The sequence below is a fragment of the Phoxinus phoxinus genome (assembly GCF_949152265.1).
Source record: "Phoxinus phoxinus genome assembly, chromosome: 10".
In the NCBI taxonomy this organism is placed as follows: Eukaryota; Metazoa; Chordata; class Actinopteri; order Cypriniformes; family Leuciscidae; genus Phoxinus; species Phoxinus phoxinus.
Window position 1 is genome coordinate 21031589 of NC_136885.1, and position 19259 is coordinate 21050847.

The following is a 19259-nucleotide window of genomic DNA, read 5'->3' on the forward strand; positions in this document are numbered from 1 at the left end:
TGTTGCATGTATTTCCGCTAACTTTTTAATCCGTTTTTGTAAAGTTGTTACTAAATATCAAATTTAACAAAAACAAAACTCATGCCTTGCATAATAATCACAGAGTCACTTCAGAGTCAAGCACATCCATAGTGATGCTATATCTATATAGTCTATATCAGGGTTCCTCAAATCTGATGGAGGGGCCCTGCCCTGCAGTGTTTAGCTCAAACCCTAATGAAAATCACATAGGCCTATTTCTCTGCAGACATTGATTAGCTTGTTCTGGTAATTTGAGTTGGAGCTAAACAGGGGAATGGCCCTCTAGGGCCAGATTTGAGGAACCCTGCTAATAGGTTGTAGTGCTTAATATTTGAAATTAACCAATACTTTAATTTCACTTCTTATCTTTGGGGATTTAAGACAAGCTTGAGATTATCCTAATTTATTATTATATTTACCATGATTTTAAGAAGAATCAGAATTTGATTTCTTTGGAACAAGATAACATCCGTAAGAAGTATTTTGGGGAATACAAAATAATCCTAACTCTTTTCTTAAGTAAGAAAGTAAGAAGAAAAGAGCAATTAATAATTTGTTTGTGAAGGTTTAGCTGAGCGGTCAACTTTGTATCCCACCGTGATCTTGAAAAGCACCTAAAAACCATTTAAACCCAAGCCTGACTAGACTGAGAGACCAGTTAAGATGACCCGCAGCATGGTTACAATATTATTATTTTTTTATCAGAAAGCATGAGCATTTTTTTCTGGGCTCAGGTGTGCTTTATTGGCAGGCAGCGCCCTAACGTTGTGCACACGCACCTGAGATTGCGCGCACCCGTAACATTCCTGAGAGTTCACGCACAACACGAATCACGCCTAGAAAACAAGACTCGTGTAAAATCGGAAGTCTCCATGTGTGGGTTCTGACAATCACATGTACATTAGGACATGTGTGAAAGGTGTGTTGTAACCACACTATCAATGAGAAGGGAAACATAATAACAATACATTTGCTACACGTTTAAGATAGATCTTGCGATCGTGGTCAGCACAGTGACGACGTGATTGCCCTCCCGAAGGAACCCGGAGAAAAAATAACATATTCCGGAAGTTTACCGACACCTGCAACATGACCGCCTTAACATGGAAACTTTTCTCTCTTCACGGGGACTATACCACTAGCATCGCAGAGACATTGGGAACACCTCAAACAGGTAACTTCCTGACGCTTTTCTGTGCTATAGCACTGCTCTATTAACTCTTGTGGGCTGAAGTAGGAAAATGGCAAATTACGTTTATTTGGCTTTTAAAAAAACAGCAACAAATCTGGTCACTCTTGGATGGGTTTTTAAAAACATCGCGATAAAGCCCCAATTGTTTCGTTTTAATCTGATATATTTATTCGAGCTAAAATGTTGGTAGGCTACAGGGCTGTCTGTTCTCTCGTTCGGTTTCGTGACAGTTCGGTTCAGATATGCCCGAGCCCTAGCAGATCAGCGTGAACTTGAGTCAGAAATGCGAGACGTCACACCCAGAAAAGCCCGTGTCTCATACAGAAACTTTGTGTTGTTTTCTCGTGTTGAAATGTCCAATCTTGCTTTCGTGTTTCAAATAGCCTAGATAACGTAACGGTATTTATGGTCGGAAAGGCCTTTGTTTTATGAAGTATTGTCTTAAGTAAAATACACTTCGTTCCTCGTAAATATCGTCTATCAAATGAGCTCGAGCGTGTAAGTTAGCGCTTTGCAACTGCTACTGCTAAACATTAACCTTTATTGATCGCCAACCCAGACCGTTTCCAAACGTGTGAGTGAAAGTAAAACATATTTTAGCCCTCTGGAGTGTGTTTTATATGTTAAAGTTTGGCAAAACCTCTCTTTAAGTCTCTTTAAGCCTGTTTAGTGTTAGGTCACTGTAATTTCCCTAGTCTCAGAGATATAACCCGTAGACCGTACATGATCAGAATCTGTAAGTTAAGGTCTGAATATAAAAGAGTGATTTTATTTTCATTAATTTGAAGTAACTTCAGGCTGTTAACATGAATTGTCATAATAGTATCAAATAACATAGTATTTCCATAGGACAACATATGTTTGTATCAAATTCTCTAGCTTCTCTCTCACCCACCATTTCCCTCTCTCAAATTACTGTACAAAGTACTTTATTGATGTGGATGTTTTGCATACAGTATTGCCAAAGCATCAACACACACTCATGTTTACTTGTCTAATGCCAAATTTACACTTTAAAGGTGGCAAAGAAGCATTTCTGAAGTGGCATAATAATCTTTACACAGACTGTTTCATTGATGCTCAGTGTAGCATAAACACATTTAAAACGGTACACACTGATACTAGGGCTGAGGTGGGTCAGAGCATAGTCTGGGATTTATGCAGCATTATGTCTGTACACTTCAATTTGGCCAGGCACAGAGCAGTCTGAACTTGGCTTTGTGAATATGCCTTAAATGGGGACAGACTTGTATTGTTTTTACATGCAGCTAATTCTAATACTATGGAAGCTTGTTTCCACCACATAGCCTAATTGAAAAAAAAAATCAGACTTTCTATCTCATAATTCTGACTTTCTCTCTCATAATTCTGACTTTCTCATGATCACGAGATTACTGACTTTATAACTCGCAATTGCAAGTTTAGGCCTATATCTTGCAATTCTGATTTTATAACTAGCAATTGTGAGTTTATATCAAACAATTCTTAGAAAAAAGTCAGAATTTATGAATTGAAAAAAAATTGCAATTACCTTTTTTATTCAGTGGTGGTAACAAGCTTCCATAAAAAACTGAGCTAACCCCAGACTTTATTTACTTTATGTATTGTTTTTACAAACGAGAACACTGATTTATCACAAGTATTGCGAGGTATGTATACACGCATACAAAACAATAACATAAAAAAATAATTGCAATATATCCAATAAAATACACATTTAGCAAGACATTAATGAACGTTAATTTCAATGAATCAACTGGTGTGTTTGAATATCAAAGCTGCTTTCAATATAAATTTGGCCTGGACAGATGCATGACTGTCCTCCCCGTAACATCTGCATTTGATCACTTTCTTACAGTGTAGGACAAAAGGGAATGAGATTTTCAATGTAATTCACTCTTTTACTATTAGAGAAATTATTTCTCTGTCTCACTCTCAACCTCAGCAGTGAGAAACTTTCTTCTTCTTTCTCACCTCTTCAGGTAGTAAAATAGTCCACATTCCTGGACATTGCTGGGAGAAAAGAAGAGTGCGAAAAACAATGCAAGAACATGTTTAGACCGAGAGTCTGACTGAGTGTGTGTGTGAGGAAGAGAAAAGGATGATTAAAGGGTTAGTTCACCCAAAAATGAAAATTCTGTCATTAATTTCTCACCATCATGTCGTTCCAAATCCGTAAGACTTCCGTTCATCTTTGGAACACAAAATTAAGATCTTTTTGATGAAATCTGAGCGATTTCTGTCCCTTCATTGACAGATACACAACTACCTCTTTGACATTTCAAAAAGTTCATAAAGAGATCGTAAAACTAATCCATATTAATTGAGAGGTTTAGTCCAAATTTTCTGAAGAGACACGACCGTTTGAACAGATTGAATTTAGGATTTTATTCACATAAGCTCAACTGAACCTGCTTGAACAAACCTCTTGTGGAAGCTCAAACGTGCTGCGTAACACTCGAGAATGAACCTCATTGTTTCTACCACAACTGATGTGTTCACGAGTTGATGAATGTTTATATGTGAATAAAAGCCTAAATTCAATCTGCTCATCATATAAAGCGATTAGTTTTACAATCTCTTTATGAACTTGTTGAAGCATCAAAGTGGTAGTTGCTTAGCTGTCAATGGAGGGACCACAAGCTCTCAGATTTCATCAAAAAGATCTTCATTTGTGTTCCGAAGAAGAACGAAAGTCTGTTTTGAACAACATGAGGGTGGGTAATTATTAATGAAACCCAAATGCTTAAAAAGGGTCAGTTTTAATTCTGAAAGTTGATGACATCAAATCATGCAGTTCCATTCTGATGTTATCAATGCTTAAGGGGCCTCTCACACTCAAGCATTCTAATATAACTAAATCTGTGATCTTCTTTTTCCTAAATTGTGTTTTTTTGATGGTTTGTTTGTTTTTTACGTCTTATTGCGGCATATGTGTCATAGGCACTGTGCTGACAGGATGTATAATTACAATTATAAGGGATTTGCTGAGGTCCCGTCATCGGACCAACATGTTTTTAAAATGTCCGTTGCACACGGTATGATAATATGCGCTGTATGTGTTTCATAACATTGGAACGGTATGTACAGAATCTATCAAGCGTCACATTATTTTATTACAGGGAGTCATCATCACCTTCACATTTGGAATAAGTTGCATTTAACCTGTCTGACTCCTTGTTTTAGCAGGTGTGTACATGTGAGAGTGTTAGGAGATGACATCCCCATGGTGCTTGCTTGGAAACAAGATCACTGCTCTCGGACGTGCCGATCTGTCCAAACATACACACATGCCACGCTCTGGCCTACTGTGTGTAGTGCTCTTCCCTGATGGCACAACACAAAATTTTACTGTCAGTGTAAGTATAAGAGTGTATACAGATGTGTTGGGATCGTTGGATGAGTGAATATGTCTGTCAAAGCCCTAGAAAGAGAGGGGTAATGTGCATGTGTGTATGCTTGCCTTTATTGGCAGTTAGAGGGTGGAGATGGATATTACACTGGTGCTTCTCTTCTCATGTTCCATATCGCACTGCTGCAACCTTGGCTTCATATTCTGAAGGACACCCACCCTTAAGTGCACACATGCACGTTTTTCAGACAGACACATATAGGTCAGTCATATAGGGGTCAACAGAATATAGGGTCTTAGACTGGATGTTAAAAATAAGGATAGAGGGATGTTTTTTTTAGATAATTGGTTTGTGATTAGGGCAGTTATATTTGGATGGTATTTGGCCATTTTTTAGATATTTTTTATATTGGCTGATAATAAAGTGACTTGCATCATAAAACATTTCTATTTAAAAAATATAAAGCAGCAACTGTTTTTAACATCCATAATTATAATAAGTGTTTCTTGAACAGCAAATCAGCATATTAGAATGATTTCTGAAGGACCGTCTTATTTAAAAAAAGTCTTATTGGGCCCAAACTTTTGCAGTAGTGTATGTATCAGAATTATATGGACCACCCTGCATTGGGTATTGAAAAACCTATATTGGTTGACCACTACACACATACAGTAATTTGATATGTCATTGTAGCCTATGTTAAACCATGTAGAATATGATCACTTGTGTTTTTTTTTATATTGGTTTGGTAAACTGGTACAATTCCTAATGGGACAGCATGTGTTATTGCTTCACAGAAACACGATGCTGGTCATCTGCTGTTCAACTTGGTTTGTGAACACCTAAACATAGTGGAGAAACAGTACTTTAGCCTGCAGATCAGTGAGGACACATCCAGCTCTCGGGTAATTGAATGTGTGATTGTTTGCAAGTGAGCAAGAAGTGTTTCTTGCTGTGACCCAGAAATAGAGAAATGTAATGCCCTGCCTTAACTCTTAAGAAACATGATGGTTTCAGTGATAACTGATTATATCTCATTTCAGAGGTGGCTGGACCCCAACAAACCCTTTAAGAAACAGCTGAAAGGTGAGAGAAACTAGACACAGATACAGTTGGCAATCTGGAGTCAATGGATTTGTTTAAGTGACAATTGTCTTGGACAATCAGAATATTGGCTATTTAATTTAGCATGCACATGTCCCCTATTTTTATGTTTACATTCCTCTTTGCCATTATCTAATGTTAATTTAAAGTTAATTAAAAAAACAATAATTTAAATAACACTGTTAAATGTAATATTTAGCCATTCTTAAAATGACTGTGTTTTTCATATTGTACAATATAACGCTGGGACGCCTATATTCACTTGTAGCATATAAGATGATTTCACTTTCTTTTTCACTTATTTTGACCAAATTATATAGTATGTAATGTTGGTAAGATATCAGCCATTATATAAAAGTTTTTATAGGCTTATCACTCTCTACCAGATTTTTATATATATTGGATTTTACAATTTAATCCACATTCTTTAAAACTCTTGCAAAGAAATGCAGTTATGATACAGACAAAAGGGTTGGTGGATATGTACAATTCTGTGGAAATCTGCAGGGCTTTTCTGCAGAGGTTCTGAGGGAGCAGATTTCTTGCAGGCTTAGACATCAGTCACAGACATAACCATAATAAGAGTGCACAGGTTTGATAAGTGTGTAACATGAGTTTTGTAATATGAGCACAAAGAATTTAGTTTCCTTCAAAAGAGCATCGGGAGACACCTGTTTGTTTTCCTCATGAGAATTGGAGGTGGCTGATTTAATTAATCAACTTGCTTGAGTCATCAGACGTGACGTGCATGCATTAAGACAGACGTTGATTTCTGCTCACGCTTCAGTGCCTACCTGCTTTTTAAACTCCAAATTACGATTTAATGGATTTGCTTAGATTTCTGGGGGATTGCCTACACTTTTTTTTGAAGTAGTATGACACTGAGCTTACATTGAACTTTGATCAGTGAATATCTGTTGTCTGCACTATTTTTGTTTCGGGTCCTTTTCCTCTTACTGTGTCCTCTGCTTTTTTTCTCCCACTGTTATTCCCTCAGGTTCTGCTCCATTCTTTTTAATATTTAGAGTGAGGTTCTTCATCTCTGATCCAAACTCCCTCCAGCATGAGCAGACCAGGTACATCTCCCTGCTTATGTGCAAATGAGACAGAAATGTTTATCTATTATTTATGTGTATAGAATGAGAGGTTTTCTGACCCTTATTTTGTTTTGCAGGCATTTTTATTTTTTGCAAATTAAGAAGGACATTTGTGAGGGGAGGTAAATGTTGATTTGCTTTTGCATCTATACTACTGAACAATTTTAAATTTAAAGTCTCTAATGCTTACCAAAGCTTAATAAAAATAAAATAAAATAAAACTTTCATTCTACTGTAAATTACTCACTTTGTGCCATTATTTTGTGCGTTACTGAATGAGTGATGGAAATGAGAAAATAATATAAAATTCTAACTGCAGATGAGTTTATAAATGTTTTCATGTTATGGCTGATAAACGGCATAAATGGAAGATGTTATAAATGTATATTATATGCAACAACTGAATTTAGGTATCATAACATAATTTACATTATAAAATATGGATAACTAGTCATTTATCTTGAAATCTGCTTTGGAACAAGTATTTTGTTTCAATTACCGGTATAAGAATACCAAATATTTTTCAGAGGAATTATATATCTAATTTTTTGTATTTATTTTTTATGAATTGAATGATCAAATGAATTGAATGATCAAAAATACTAGCAACCCACATCATTATAATAGATGTGGGATGCTGGATGCATCATCCTTGAAAAACAGGTGATTCTGGTTACAGAGTAAAGCTCACACAGTATTGTGTATAAATAAGAATTCTGTGTATAATACACAGCTATGTACATTTAAATACCAAATATTGACTGACAATATAAATATATAATGTTGACAAATACTAATAAAAAAATCACTGATGTCACAACAATATATTTTGTATCCCAAAATATCATGATGTGTTTTTATTGCAGATTAAAGTGCCCTTTAAGCTCAGCTGTGGTACTGGCTTCTTACTCTGTTCAGTGTAAGTTGAGAAAATGACACCACCTCACTTTGTGATTGGCAGCTCTGCCATAGAAAGATCATTGATATTGCAGAAAATGTGTCTTTGCTTGGAAGAGGCATGCGTCTTCAACAGTAAAAAGCTGGGGTTAATGGCACTGTCAAAAATCAAGATTACTGAGCAAAGCACATACAATAACTGTTTATCAAACATAGCATTTTAATACTCCTGTCTGATTGACAGCTGAGCTTGGAGACTATGTTTCTGAAACTCCTGCCGGATACCTCAGTCAGACCCATTTTCTCCCTAACCAAGACCAGGAGTTCCTTCTGAAAGTGGAGTCGCTTCATCCACAGCACAAGTAAGTCAACACACACACACACACACACACACACACACACACACACACACACACACACACACACACAGAGTTAATAAATGTGTCTAAATGCGTTTCAGAGGTCTGTCTCAGAGTGAAGCTGAGCTGTGCTATTTGAATACAGCGAGAACATTAGACCTGTATGGAGTGGAGCTACATCACACTCAGGTACCATTTGGGTTCCTAAATGGCAAGAAATAATGGGTAATGTTGATAAGCTATTGAATAAAATTTCTTAAATCCCTTTCTATAGGATGTTAGCAACCCTGTCCTCTGGGTGGGGATTACATCAGGGGGCGTGGCCTTGTTTTGCAACTTAATTTGCTCCAGTTTTTTCCCATGGTGAGTTTTGACCAATCAGATCATTTCTCGAAAGTTTTAATTGTGTACGGTATATGCTTGATTTATGTTCTTTATAGAATGCACTTTTTAAGCATCTTAAATTGATGTTTATAGCTATTATAAATTGTTTGACAGATACAGCTCTGTTTGAATCTGTACTGTGATTATCATTACAATGGATGAGGTACAAACACTGCAGAAAAAGTATAATTACTGCTATTTGTGTAATTAAGAGTCCTGGAAACTGTAACCCATATTTTTTATTCTGGTGTACTTTGTTTTTGATGAGGAGCATGCTTTTTAAATGACTGCCTTTTTTCAGGATTAACATCACCAAAATTTCGTTCAAAAGAAAAAGGTTCTTTGTCCACCTACGCCGGAAACATGTAAGATATCCATGCTTAATCATTCTCATCCTTTGAAACAAAAGCAAAATACAGGAATTACCATATTAGAGCCAGATACTTAATGCCTCAAAGGTGTTTAATACTGCAAAAAGCAACATGTGTTGTGCTTTTCCTCATTTTATATGTGTGTTTATATTTTACACAGGGTGAGCGAGGCGACCACGTGGTCTCCCTCTTAATGCCAAGTTCACGCGCCTGTAAGAACGTGTGGAAATCCTGTGTGGACCACCATACGTTCTACAATAGGAAGCCCTCTCACTCAACTTCAAAACTTAGGTACACAGGCAGTCACGACGGAGCCATTCTAAAAAAATGACAGTTCTTTATTGCTGGAGTTAGAGTTCATTGCTGCCTCCATCAAATGAGAGTGTGAGTTTAATTGCATTTATTTTTGTTCAAGCTCTATCCCACTGTACCGAAAACTGATTGGTGAGAAAACGTTGAACCCTGCAGTGAGGTCCAACTCAATGGAACACCTAGAGACCAAGAGTCTACCCTCACGGTCACCACCCAACACACCCAACTGGTAACAATGCTCAGATGCACTCAAATGTATTTTATCTTTATGGCAATTAATGAAAGCTATATAATGTATTTTTACAATTACTTGCATATATATTGACTTTGGGGTCAGTAAGATTATTTTTTTTTTTTAACAATTAATAGTTTTTATTAATCAAGATGCATTACATAGAACAAAAGTGGCAGTAGAGACATAATGTTACAAAAGATTTATATTGAAAATAAATATTGTGTATATATATATATATATATATATATAGACACACACACACTATAGCCTATATAAAATGTAATATACATTTTAATATATATGAGACTGCATATGTTGTAAAATGCACTATTAAGGTTTAAGTCTCATAAGGTTAATATAAGGTTTAGTGTCTTTATTGAATATATCTTTTATTTTAGGCGGAGTCCTCGTTTGCGCCATGACTTCCGTAAGCCACGTCCATCATCTGTGGACAACCTGACCAATGAAATCACCTATGTGACTGAGAGTGAAGACGTGTTCTATACTTACAGGCAAATGTACTCTACTTATGCAAATGCACACAGTCTTGCAAAAAATACATATTGTACTTTACTGTATGCAACTGTATGCTCATAGTAAATTATTAAAACCACTTACACTGAAGGAAAAGTCAGGAGGAGGGGAGGACGAGTGGTAGTTGGTCTCATAGTGATGACGTCATCACCGAAGAGGATGAGTTGCACGTCTGGGATAAGGTGAGTGTTATTGTACATGATAACCAATGATGCAAGATCAAGGGAAATATGGTTCACAACAGGGTCTAACTTCAAAGCCTCTCCGCATATCTTTCCAAAGGATCATTGCATTAAAATGAGTGGTTGAAATGAAGAAGGTCCCTGTGGCACATTTCACTGTGGAGTGTGGATTGTTGTGATTGATGGGTGAGGCAGTTAAAAACTATTTTAGATCTGCAGATTATATGGAAATGCAGAAAGGGCTGTTATTTATTCCAGTAGACATTTCTCAGTAGACAAGGCAGCAAAATTTTACCATTTTAAGTCATTTGAGGATGGAAAAGGGCCATACATTTTTAATTTTTTTGCATGTTTAATATTGAAAAAATAAATAAAAAATGTTGGTCCTATAAATTGGCTTCATATGCAAACTGAATAATATCAGACATGTTCTTGACAGGCGTCATAAGATTCACCCTGGAACAGATTTAAATCTATAATAATCTGTGATGTGGTCAGGAGCACCTCTTGATTGGATTTCAGACAAGCAATCAAAAACGTTGCTGAATGCAACAAAAGACTCAGGACCTAAACCAAAGCACCAAGACAGCCAGCTGTCATAACTAATGTCCCGTGTTTGTCATTCTCACAAATCCAAACACTGCACTGATACTACAGTCATGTTGATGAGTCACTGAAAATCTTTCTCACAATTTACAAGACTAGGACATGATTTTTATTTTATTTTTTTAAGTCTGAGACAATGAAAATCTTGAATTTTTTCTCCCAACTAGAAACAAGTTGTAGGATTTCAGAAACGTAAAAGATCAGTTATGATGTAAAATTAAATTTTTACAATTCTGTGCTATTTCTATGTCATATTGTATGTTCTTCTATGGAAGCACAATATTCTCTTTGGATCATTCTCAAATCATGCTAGAGAACTCAACTGCTGCTGTCATTAAAGAAAAATGAGGACAGTCAAAATACTAAGACATTCTGTTCATTTCTTTTCACTCAAAATGACATCCCGATAGTACAATTTTGGTGGTCTACCAACAAAAGAACAATATTCTGAGGACATGTTTGAAGCCCTTGATTGTTTTTTGTATTATTTGCTGTTAGAATTTTGTGAAAATGTCTGAATATATGCTAGTATTTCATTATTTTGTAGCTAGCATTTTCTGAACCTATTCTTGTTTGATGTGTGCAGAGTGTGACGACTGATGGAGATCTACTGCTTATGAGGATCAGCCCAGACCAAGATGGGAAGTTTGGCTTCAATGTCAAAGTGAGTTGGTAGTGGTACATGATATAGTTTGCGAATTTATCTTTATTGCTTTTATGATAGAGTTTTTTCTGGGAGATCATGTATCAGAATATTGTTGGCTAATATTTAGGGAGGCGTGGATCAGAAGATGCTGCTGGCCATCTCTCATGTTAACCCCGCATCTCCGGTAAGCCATACAAATCCTGGCTGCTTGTGAATATGAATGGGTTATTGGTTTTTACATTTGTACAAATATTGGCTATGTTGCAGGCTGGTCGCTGTGTGCCTCCACTGATGGAGGGAGATCAGGTGTTGTTGATAAATGGGCGGGACATATCAGAACACACACATCAGCAGGTGGTCATGTTCATCAAAGCAAGCCGAGAGTCGCACAGCAAGGAACTTGCATTGCTGGTGCGCCGCAAAGGTGTGCACTTGTGTCTTTATATCTGGGAAAAACAAATGCGTTTTGAGGGGGATTCATTGTTTTAACTTTTATCTTTGACGTCCAATCAGAAACAGCCAACAGCGTTTGTTTACAGGTGTCTCTTTGCGAGCTGAACCCACCCTACAGTTAGGTGAGGGTCTCACTCTTCCGGGTGAAATATCCCCACTGTCCACCCAGCCGTCTGGAGAGACACTAGAGGAGTCCATGACTCGTCTGGAGAGGGGGTTGGGCACCGGCACGCTGCTTCTGCACTTTGAGGTTGGGGCATGGGAACATTTTACAGCATGTCTCAGGTTGGCGTGTGTGTGCATTGCTGATAATTGTCATCCGTGCATGTATGTGTGTTTTGCTACTCTCAGAAGTTGTACAGGAAGAAAGAGGGAATGTTAATGTCTTGTGCAAAGCAGTCTGAGAATATGGACAAGAATCGGTACAAAGATGTATTACCATGTAAGTTGTATTGCTTTTTCTGCCAAACAAGAACATTTACCTCATGCTAAAATTTATAATTGCGGCCTGTAACTCCTACTATGTTCACAATATAGCTAAGTAATGAGTGTTATTTCTTCTACAAAATGAGTTCAATAGTTCAAATAAACATTTGAAATTTCAAAAAGAACATTTAAAAATTCAGAGAATTTTCAGCAAAGTTGTATTTTACAACAAGAGAGTGGCTACTGGATGACCATGATGAGATTGAACAAAGCAACCACACTGGATTAGATTAGGGCTAAGGTCAAACATATCATTTTATTCATTTGTGTATAAGCTTTCCATTTTCGAATGAGGCATAATGCTCTTTAAAACTAGTCGGAGGAGGTGTTTTCACATAATCCGCAAAGCCCTTTTCCTCATTCTCTGCTTGTACATTCTTTTCTTTCAGATGACATCACCAGGGTGGTGCTGCAGGAGGAGGAGGATGATTACATCAATGCCAGTCATGTGAAGGTATGGATCACTATCGGTCTACCTCATTTTATTTCTATTTAAAGTGCCCCTATTATGCTATTTTAAAGTTTCCTAATGTTGTTTTGGAGTCTCCTACAACATGTTTACATGCATCAAAGGTAAAAAAAACTGTTTAATTTTCTCATAATATACATTTGCACAGCACCAAATTTTCAATGATTCTCAAACGACTCGTCAGATGAGTCAATCTCTCTAAATCCCTCCTTTCCGCAAACTACTCTGCTCTGATTGGTCTACCATGTACAGTGCGTGTCGAAAACAAAAACGCCCATTGCCATAACAACGTCAGCTGTCCTGAGGCTTCCTACACTGTTAAAAAAAACAGTAAAAACTAAACACAGTAACGAACAATGACGATTTTACCATATCAATCCGAGCGCGAGTCTGATGATGAAACACTGGTAGAACTATTCAACCCGAACCTCCATCGCAAGGACGACTCGAGCAAGACGTTTCTCAGTGATACACTACTCAGTTTGAGGTACATTATGAGATGTTTTAACTGTAATTCCTCAGCATCAGCATTAACAAGTGCATGTCCATCAACCGATTATTTTACTTGTACTAATTTATTTACCGAGTATTTTTCTAATTTATTGAGGTGAACATGTGGAAACTGTATCAATAACAGTGCATACATTAGCCGAGCTCTGGCTTGAATGACTGATGAAACATAAATGTTGATAAAACAAATATTGCTCCATGCTTAATCTTTCCTCAAAGTAGTGAGAACGAAAGACAATCTGCATTAATAGACAGTTTTCGGAATAGTGGCCCACAGCTGATTAGCAGATGTATTTCAGTTAGACAGTAATAATGTGAGTTAGCCAGTTAGCAGCTGGAGACCCTGGCTTTACCTTCACATAGTAGAGCACAGCATCTTCTCAACATGATGCTGTCCAGTATCCACAGGAATCAGCTGTTGGTTTGAGGTTCAAGTTTTCCCTGGTCTCTGCGCGCACAATAAGTGGGCGGGCAATATGCTAATGTTTCGTCTTGACGTCACAACGAAACGGCTTATGAAACGGCTTATTCATTTAATTTACTCAGTCGACTCTTACATTTGAAAGACAATAACTTTGTATACGGTGCACTTTCAGATTCAAAACTTTGCAGGATGTTTTCATTTCATTCATGAAAGGGCATTTTCAAAAATCCATAATAGGGGCACTTAAATATACAATTTTTCATTGTTTTTTTTATTTAGTTGTGAATAGAAAAGTTATGGCTTTGGATGACATATGAAGACTTGTTTTTTTGTGTGTGTGTGTGTGTGTGTGTGTGTGTCAGACTGAGCCAGCAGGTTGTATTTTGAGGTACATAGCAGCTCAGGGTCCACTGCCGCACACCTGTACACACTTCTGGAGGAGTGTGTGGGAGCAGGACGTCAGTGTCATCATCATGTTAACCACACTGACTGAGAGAGGACGGGTACTTCAACGCATTTGCACACACGTGTTCTCCACACACATGAAACGAAAATGGTTAAATACTACACACAATGTGAGTTACAATGTACTGCAATATTAATAAACATTAACATTACACACACACACACACACACACAGACACACACACAGACACTCACTTTTACGACAAAAAGACAGTTACAAACAGGCGCACACACATAACACCTAATCAGACGATACCCATCACACACCTCCAGTCCCCCAAGGACAGCTTATTGTGAGTTCCGTATTCTTCGGCTCGGCTTGACTGTTGCTTGGTAACCAAGCACTCTGCATTCTTTTCCAAAGGGATGATTTAATAAACTCTGTGTGTGAGGGAGGGAGAGAGGGAGCACAATTGCGTGTTTTTTGGGGGGGGGTTTTATGCTATGCTGTGCTGAATAATCTCTCTTCCATTTCCACAGACCAAGTGCCACCAATACTGGCCGCATCCCCCTGAAGCGAGGGATTATGGGTATCTTCAGGTGTGCTGTCACTCAGAGGAGTGTAACCTGGCATACGTTACTCGAGAACTAACACTCACAAATACTCAGGTAACAATAACAGCGTACATCGTTTTTAACGGACACCACCCCTGTGAGGAGCAGTAAGAAAAATCATATAGCATACAACGCTCACTGAATATACACTGTTAAAGGTCACTTGCATTCAAAATGAGAGTTTGCTGCTTATTTTAGGCCATCTATATGCTAGTGTCCTTTTAAAAGTTGAGAAAAAGCACTTTTAGCATATGTACGCTTTTAAACTTAATCTTTATCCTTCAGAAAACATCATCCCACACTAATTATATTTATCCAATCAAATGCAAAAATAAATTGAGAATGTCCCTCCCCCTAATACCACCTGCCACAACTAGCAGGTAGTAAATCAGAAGACTAAGTAGCACACTTCTACAACTACTTCTACTCGCATACTATTATTCTTATACTACATATTTATAAGGGAAACATTGTATGAGCTAGCCACAAACCATGGCAAAATTCTGAATATTACTAGCTTTCTGCTTTTAATATTCTTATAGAGTATATGGCAGAAATAGTAAGAATAGCATTCTTGAACAATAGACAATAAAACCATGACAATATTCAGAATAACACACTAGCATGCTCTTTTTCTTATACTATATCTTTATAAGAGAAAAATAATAGTGTACTAGTATGTTAGTCACAAAACATGGATGAGTTCAGAATAACATATTAGCATACCAATACTATTCTTAGACTATATATGACAGAAGTAGTAGGAGTATATGAGTAAAAGTATATACTTTTAGACATGTATATGAGTAAATGGTGAGAGTATATACCATTATATCCTGTATGTGTCAGAAATAGTAAGGCTAGAATGTTTGGGGTGTTTGAATTTGGAATAGTATACTATAATAATATTCTTACTGTTTCTGATATCTTTATAGAAAGAAATAGCAAAAGTAGTATGACATTCAGTCACAGTTCAAAGTGGTCATATGCCCCTTCCAAACGTCCTGCTTCAACAGGAAATACAACACAAGAGAGAAAACCTCACTTGTCAAGCAATTTCATGGTATTACACAGTTATTAGTTATTTTGTGTCATGGTCTAATGGTTAGAGAGTCAGACTTATAACTTGAAGGTTGTGGGTTCGATTCTCAATACTGGAAAACGACTGAGGTTTTGAACCCCCCCTATACCTTCCCGGGTGCCACAGCAAAAAAATAAATGGCTGCCCACTGTCCACGGTTTGCTGTGTTTGTGTTTTCACTACTCACTGCTCCTAATGTGTGTACACTAACTTGGATGTCTTATTTTTTTTTACATTCTGTCAGTCCTATCATGATAAAGTTTCTTTAATGTTTCATTTAAAACAGAAATTTGGCTTTAAGCTTCTTTATGTGAAAGCCTGATGTGTGTGAAAGAGAGTGTCAACATGTAGGTGTGTTTATTTGCGTTGGTAAACATGGTAAGCAGGTCACGTACCGCTCTGTTCCAGAGCATGGGGCTGTGTGCGTACATGTACATTCACATACATGCTCACACTTTCACAAACAATCTATCATTGCTGGAGAACGGAGACCCATCTGTTGTCTCTGTTGGTGGGAGTTAATCTCAGCACGGACAGCAGACGGAGGTTACATCACACATTTGTCGTCCATATAGGGTATGTGTGTGTGTGTGTGTCTGAGATGAAAAAAATAAAGAAAAGGAGAGAGGAAAGAGATGATTGGGGGGTACAGGAAAAATGCCAGTGAGTGAGTGTTCGTACCACACAGATTGCGAACCAATTATTCCTTTCTGCCCGATTTGTCACCACAACTGAATTATTTTTTCCACTTTGGCCTTCAGACTGTGACTCATATGTAAGAACTTAAAGATCACTTCTTCTCTTTCACCCACTTGTAAGATCATGATAGAGCTGAAGGGGAAATTAAAATGTCAGTGTATTTAGGTAATTCTGAGCAGAAATGGTGTTTTAAAGAATGACAGGATACTGGGGCCTCATTTATAAAATGTATCATCAATCTGATTTGACCCTAAATTCAATGGATTTCATCCTACGTCAAAAGTGAGGAACAAAATGTGATTTATAAAGGCAGAAACTGACGTGAAAATGATCATGCCATATGCCAAAAGAAAAGCATGTGTACAAAGTTTTTGCACTCGTATGACAGTATTTAATATAAATGTAAAGTAAATAGGCGGAATCACCATATGCATTAATATTATTTTATAGTAATTACATCACAAAAATGTCTTGATTAGATTGATTTATATTTATTGCAAAAAGCCTTAATGCTCTCATTCTAGGAATATTTCATATAAATATCCTTCAGCAAAAGGCAAAACACAGGCATGTTTAGACTTGTCTGCTTATTTGCAAACTCGTTCAAGCATTCTCTTGCACTCAGCCTCGCCCTCTCTCTCTTTTTTTCTTAACAGTCGGGACAGAAGCGCTCGATCACTCATTTGCAGTATGTTGCCTGGCCAGATCATGGGGTACCAGAAGATTCCTCAGACTTCCTGGATTTTGTCCAGTCAATGAGAAGTATGAGACGGGAGTCGGTGCCTCTTATGGTCCACTGCAGGTGAGGGGACTTCCAGCACACAGACACACAGATGTTATGACGTGATCATCTTACCGAGAGAATGTTTTTCTGCAGTGCTGGAATCGGGCGGACGGGTGTTTTGATCACCATGGAGACCGCCATGACACTGATGGAGAAGGAAAAGCCAGTGTATCCCCTAGAGATCATTACATTCATGAGAGAACAGAGGGCCATGCTGGTTCAGACATCGGTACAAACGCACACGCAGACATTCCAAAAAGTTAAAGTTGAAATGTCATTTCGCACCAACAAACAGTTTTTCAAAAGTTTCAAATGTTCTCTCTGTTAACAAACTGATAGTTTCACCTCAAACTCATATAATTGGTTAAGCCAATGTCATTCTGTCCAGCGCAGTTGGTTCATTCAAACAGATCACACTTTTGATCCCATGTAATGCATGAATTATTAATTCACAAAGAATTATATATTGTCATATATATTATAAATGAATTTATATGGTCAATAATTAAGAAATGCAATGGCTGTATCTGAATATCCATACTTCCCTACCATTTCCCTACAGATATGTAAAAGGTGTAGCATGTCCAAATTCATAGTATTTATAAAACAGTAGGCAAAAACTACCTACTTACTTCTGCATCAAATGGACTATCCCATTACTATCCCATGAGGCTATGGGAGATGAGTTGTGCATGCCAGTGAAGCGACACAATTAACACTCTAGGTCACATGACAATGACAAGATGACAGATGTAGTAGTAGTTTGGATTACTTTCACTCAACATACATTCATACTATATACAATATACTTTAACAGTCACAAATAAAGTATTCATTCTTATACTAAGAAGTACCAACTTTGAGATTATATGATATTTGGATGCAGCCAATGACATATAAAGAGAAAGTTCATTTAGAACTATGAGAAAGGGTCCAATGTGATCATTCATGGTGGTTTAGATGCAACAGCATACCCTGAATGGCTAAAATGACCAGAAGTTTGAATCTTAAACTGATTTTATTGGATGTGCTGTCATTACTTATGCTGTGTGTGCATATTTGTTTTCCAGTGCCAGTTCACCTTTGTGTGTGAGGCCATTCTGAGGGTGTACAGAGAGAGATTCAAACAGAGCTCAACACCTAATAGTTGATGAGAAGAGAGAGACAGTAGAGGAGTTTTTAAAAACAGAAGTGAAGGAAGAAGCTCCGCTGCCTTGATCCGACTGTCAATAAAGATGGATGAAAACAGGGCAGGGAGTAGCGGGTGTGTCTGGATAAAGATGGATGGACAATCTCTTCTCTTGCTGTGCCTCTCCTGACAGCTGACACACTTTGACATGTATAAGCTTGTAGGACCCCACAGCGCACATGCTTTCTCTTTCTCTGTCCCACATACACACCAATTGCTATATTTGGGTGAATCTCACGAAATCTGTCAAAAATGTTCGGGTCACATTTGACCCCAAACCAGAGGATTTTTTTTTTTGCAGAAATTGCGTAAAATAAAAACATCTACTTAAAGAACTCTTCGTTTTCTCTTTATTTGTAGAGCAATTAAGCAAGGTACCCCCCTTGTAATTTCTTCATTAATTCATCTGATATTGTATTTTTTCTAACTGTAGTACAGTAATGTTTTTTGCAAGTATTTAATTAAAATCAATCCATTTTAATTAGAGGTTGTACAAAAAAAATGCTACCATGATGAATGAATACTTTAAAATGTATATACAATTTTTTTTTCAGTAAACAGTAATATGAATGAGACTTAGTATTTTATGAGAAATGGGGGAGCTTAATTGCCCTAAAAATAATTAAAGTCGCAATTAAGGGCCTTTTAATTATTTTTTTCCTTTTGATTTTGGTGGCAAAATGTAACCTGGACACTACTTTGTGAGATCGACACTACTTTGTGACATCAACAAATCCACTACTAGAATGATTCAATTCGCCTCTGTTAATAAATAAATAAATAAAATGTCTCATTCTTATCACGTTGTGCCTCTTCTCTTATTCATGATGGCTTGTGGGGAGCTCGAATGA

The 19259-nt window shown here is 37.2% G+C and overlaps 1 protein-coding gene across 5 annotated transcripts; it reads left to right on the forward strand.

Annotated features, from left to right (window-relative positions):
- Positions 1–788: 788 nt before the first annotated feature.
- ptpn3 (protein tyrosine phosphatase non-receptor type 3) lies at positions 789–19207 on the forward strand. Of its 5 annotated transcripts, none has more exons than XM_079626836.1 (26): positions 789–1195; positions 4403–4572; positions 5364–5471; positions 5610–5652; positions 6668–6746; positions 6845–6889; positions 7634–7686; positions 7909–8026; positions 8125–8212; positions 8298–8386; positions 8709–8772; positions 8939–9069; positions 9194–9319; positions 9724–9843; positions 9951–10041; positions 11234–11311; positions 11421–11477; positions 11561–11717; positions 11833–11996; positions 12098–12188; positions 12622–12686; positions 13998–14210; positions 14581–14709; positions 17092–17237; positions 17313–17448; positions 18290–19207. In XM_079626836.1, the coding sequence occupies exons 2-26, from the start codon at positions 4429–4431 to the stop codon at positions 18368–18370; spliced, it is 2616 nt and encodes an 871-aa protein (XP_079482962.1). In that variant the 5' UTR covers positions 789–1195; positions 4403–4428; the 3' UTR covers positions 18371–19207. The 5 variants fall into 5 exon arrangements, with proteins under 5 accessions (XP_079482962.1, XP_079482964.1, XP_079482966.1 ...); XM_079626838.1 differs by having other exon boundaries at positions 13998–14138; XM_079626840.1 differs by having other exon boundaries at positions 9957–10041; positions 13998–14138.
- The last annotated feature ends 52 nt before the right edge of the window (positions 19208–19259 follow it).

Bases quoted from the DNA above. Each gene is read 5' to 3' on its own strand.
- ptpn3 (XM_079626836.1), top strand. From the start codon at position 4,429: ATGACATCCCCATGGTGCTTGCTTGGAAACAAGATCACTGCTCTCGGA. The intron at 9,320-9,723 runs GTAACAATGCTC...CTTTTATTTTAG, and splicing joins CCACCCAACACACCCAACTG to GCGGAGTCCTCGTTTGCGCC. The intron at 12,189-12,621 runs GTAAGTTGTATT...CTTTTCTTTCAG, and splicing joins GTACAAAGATGTATTACCAT to ATGACATCACCAGGGTGGTG.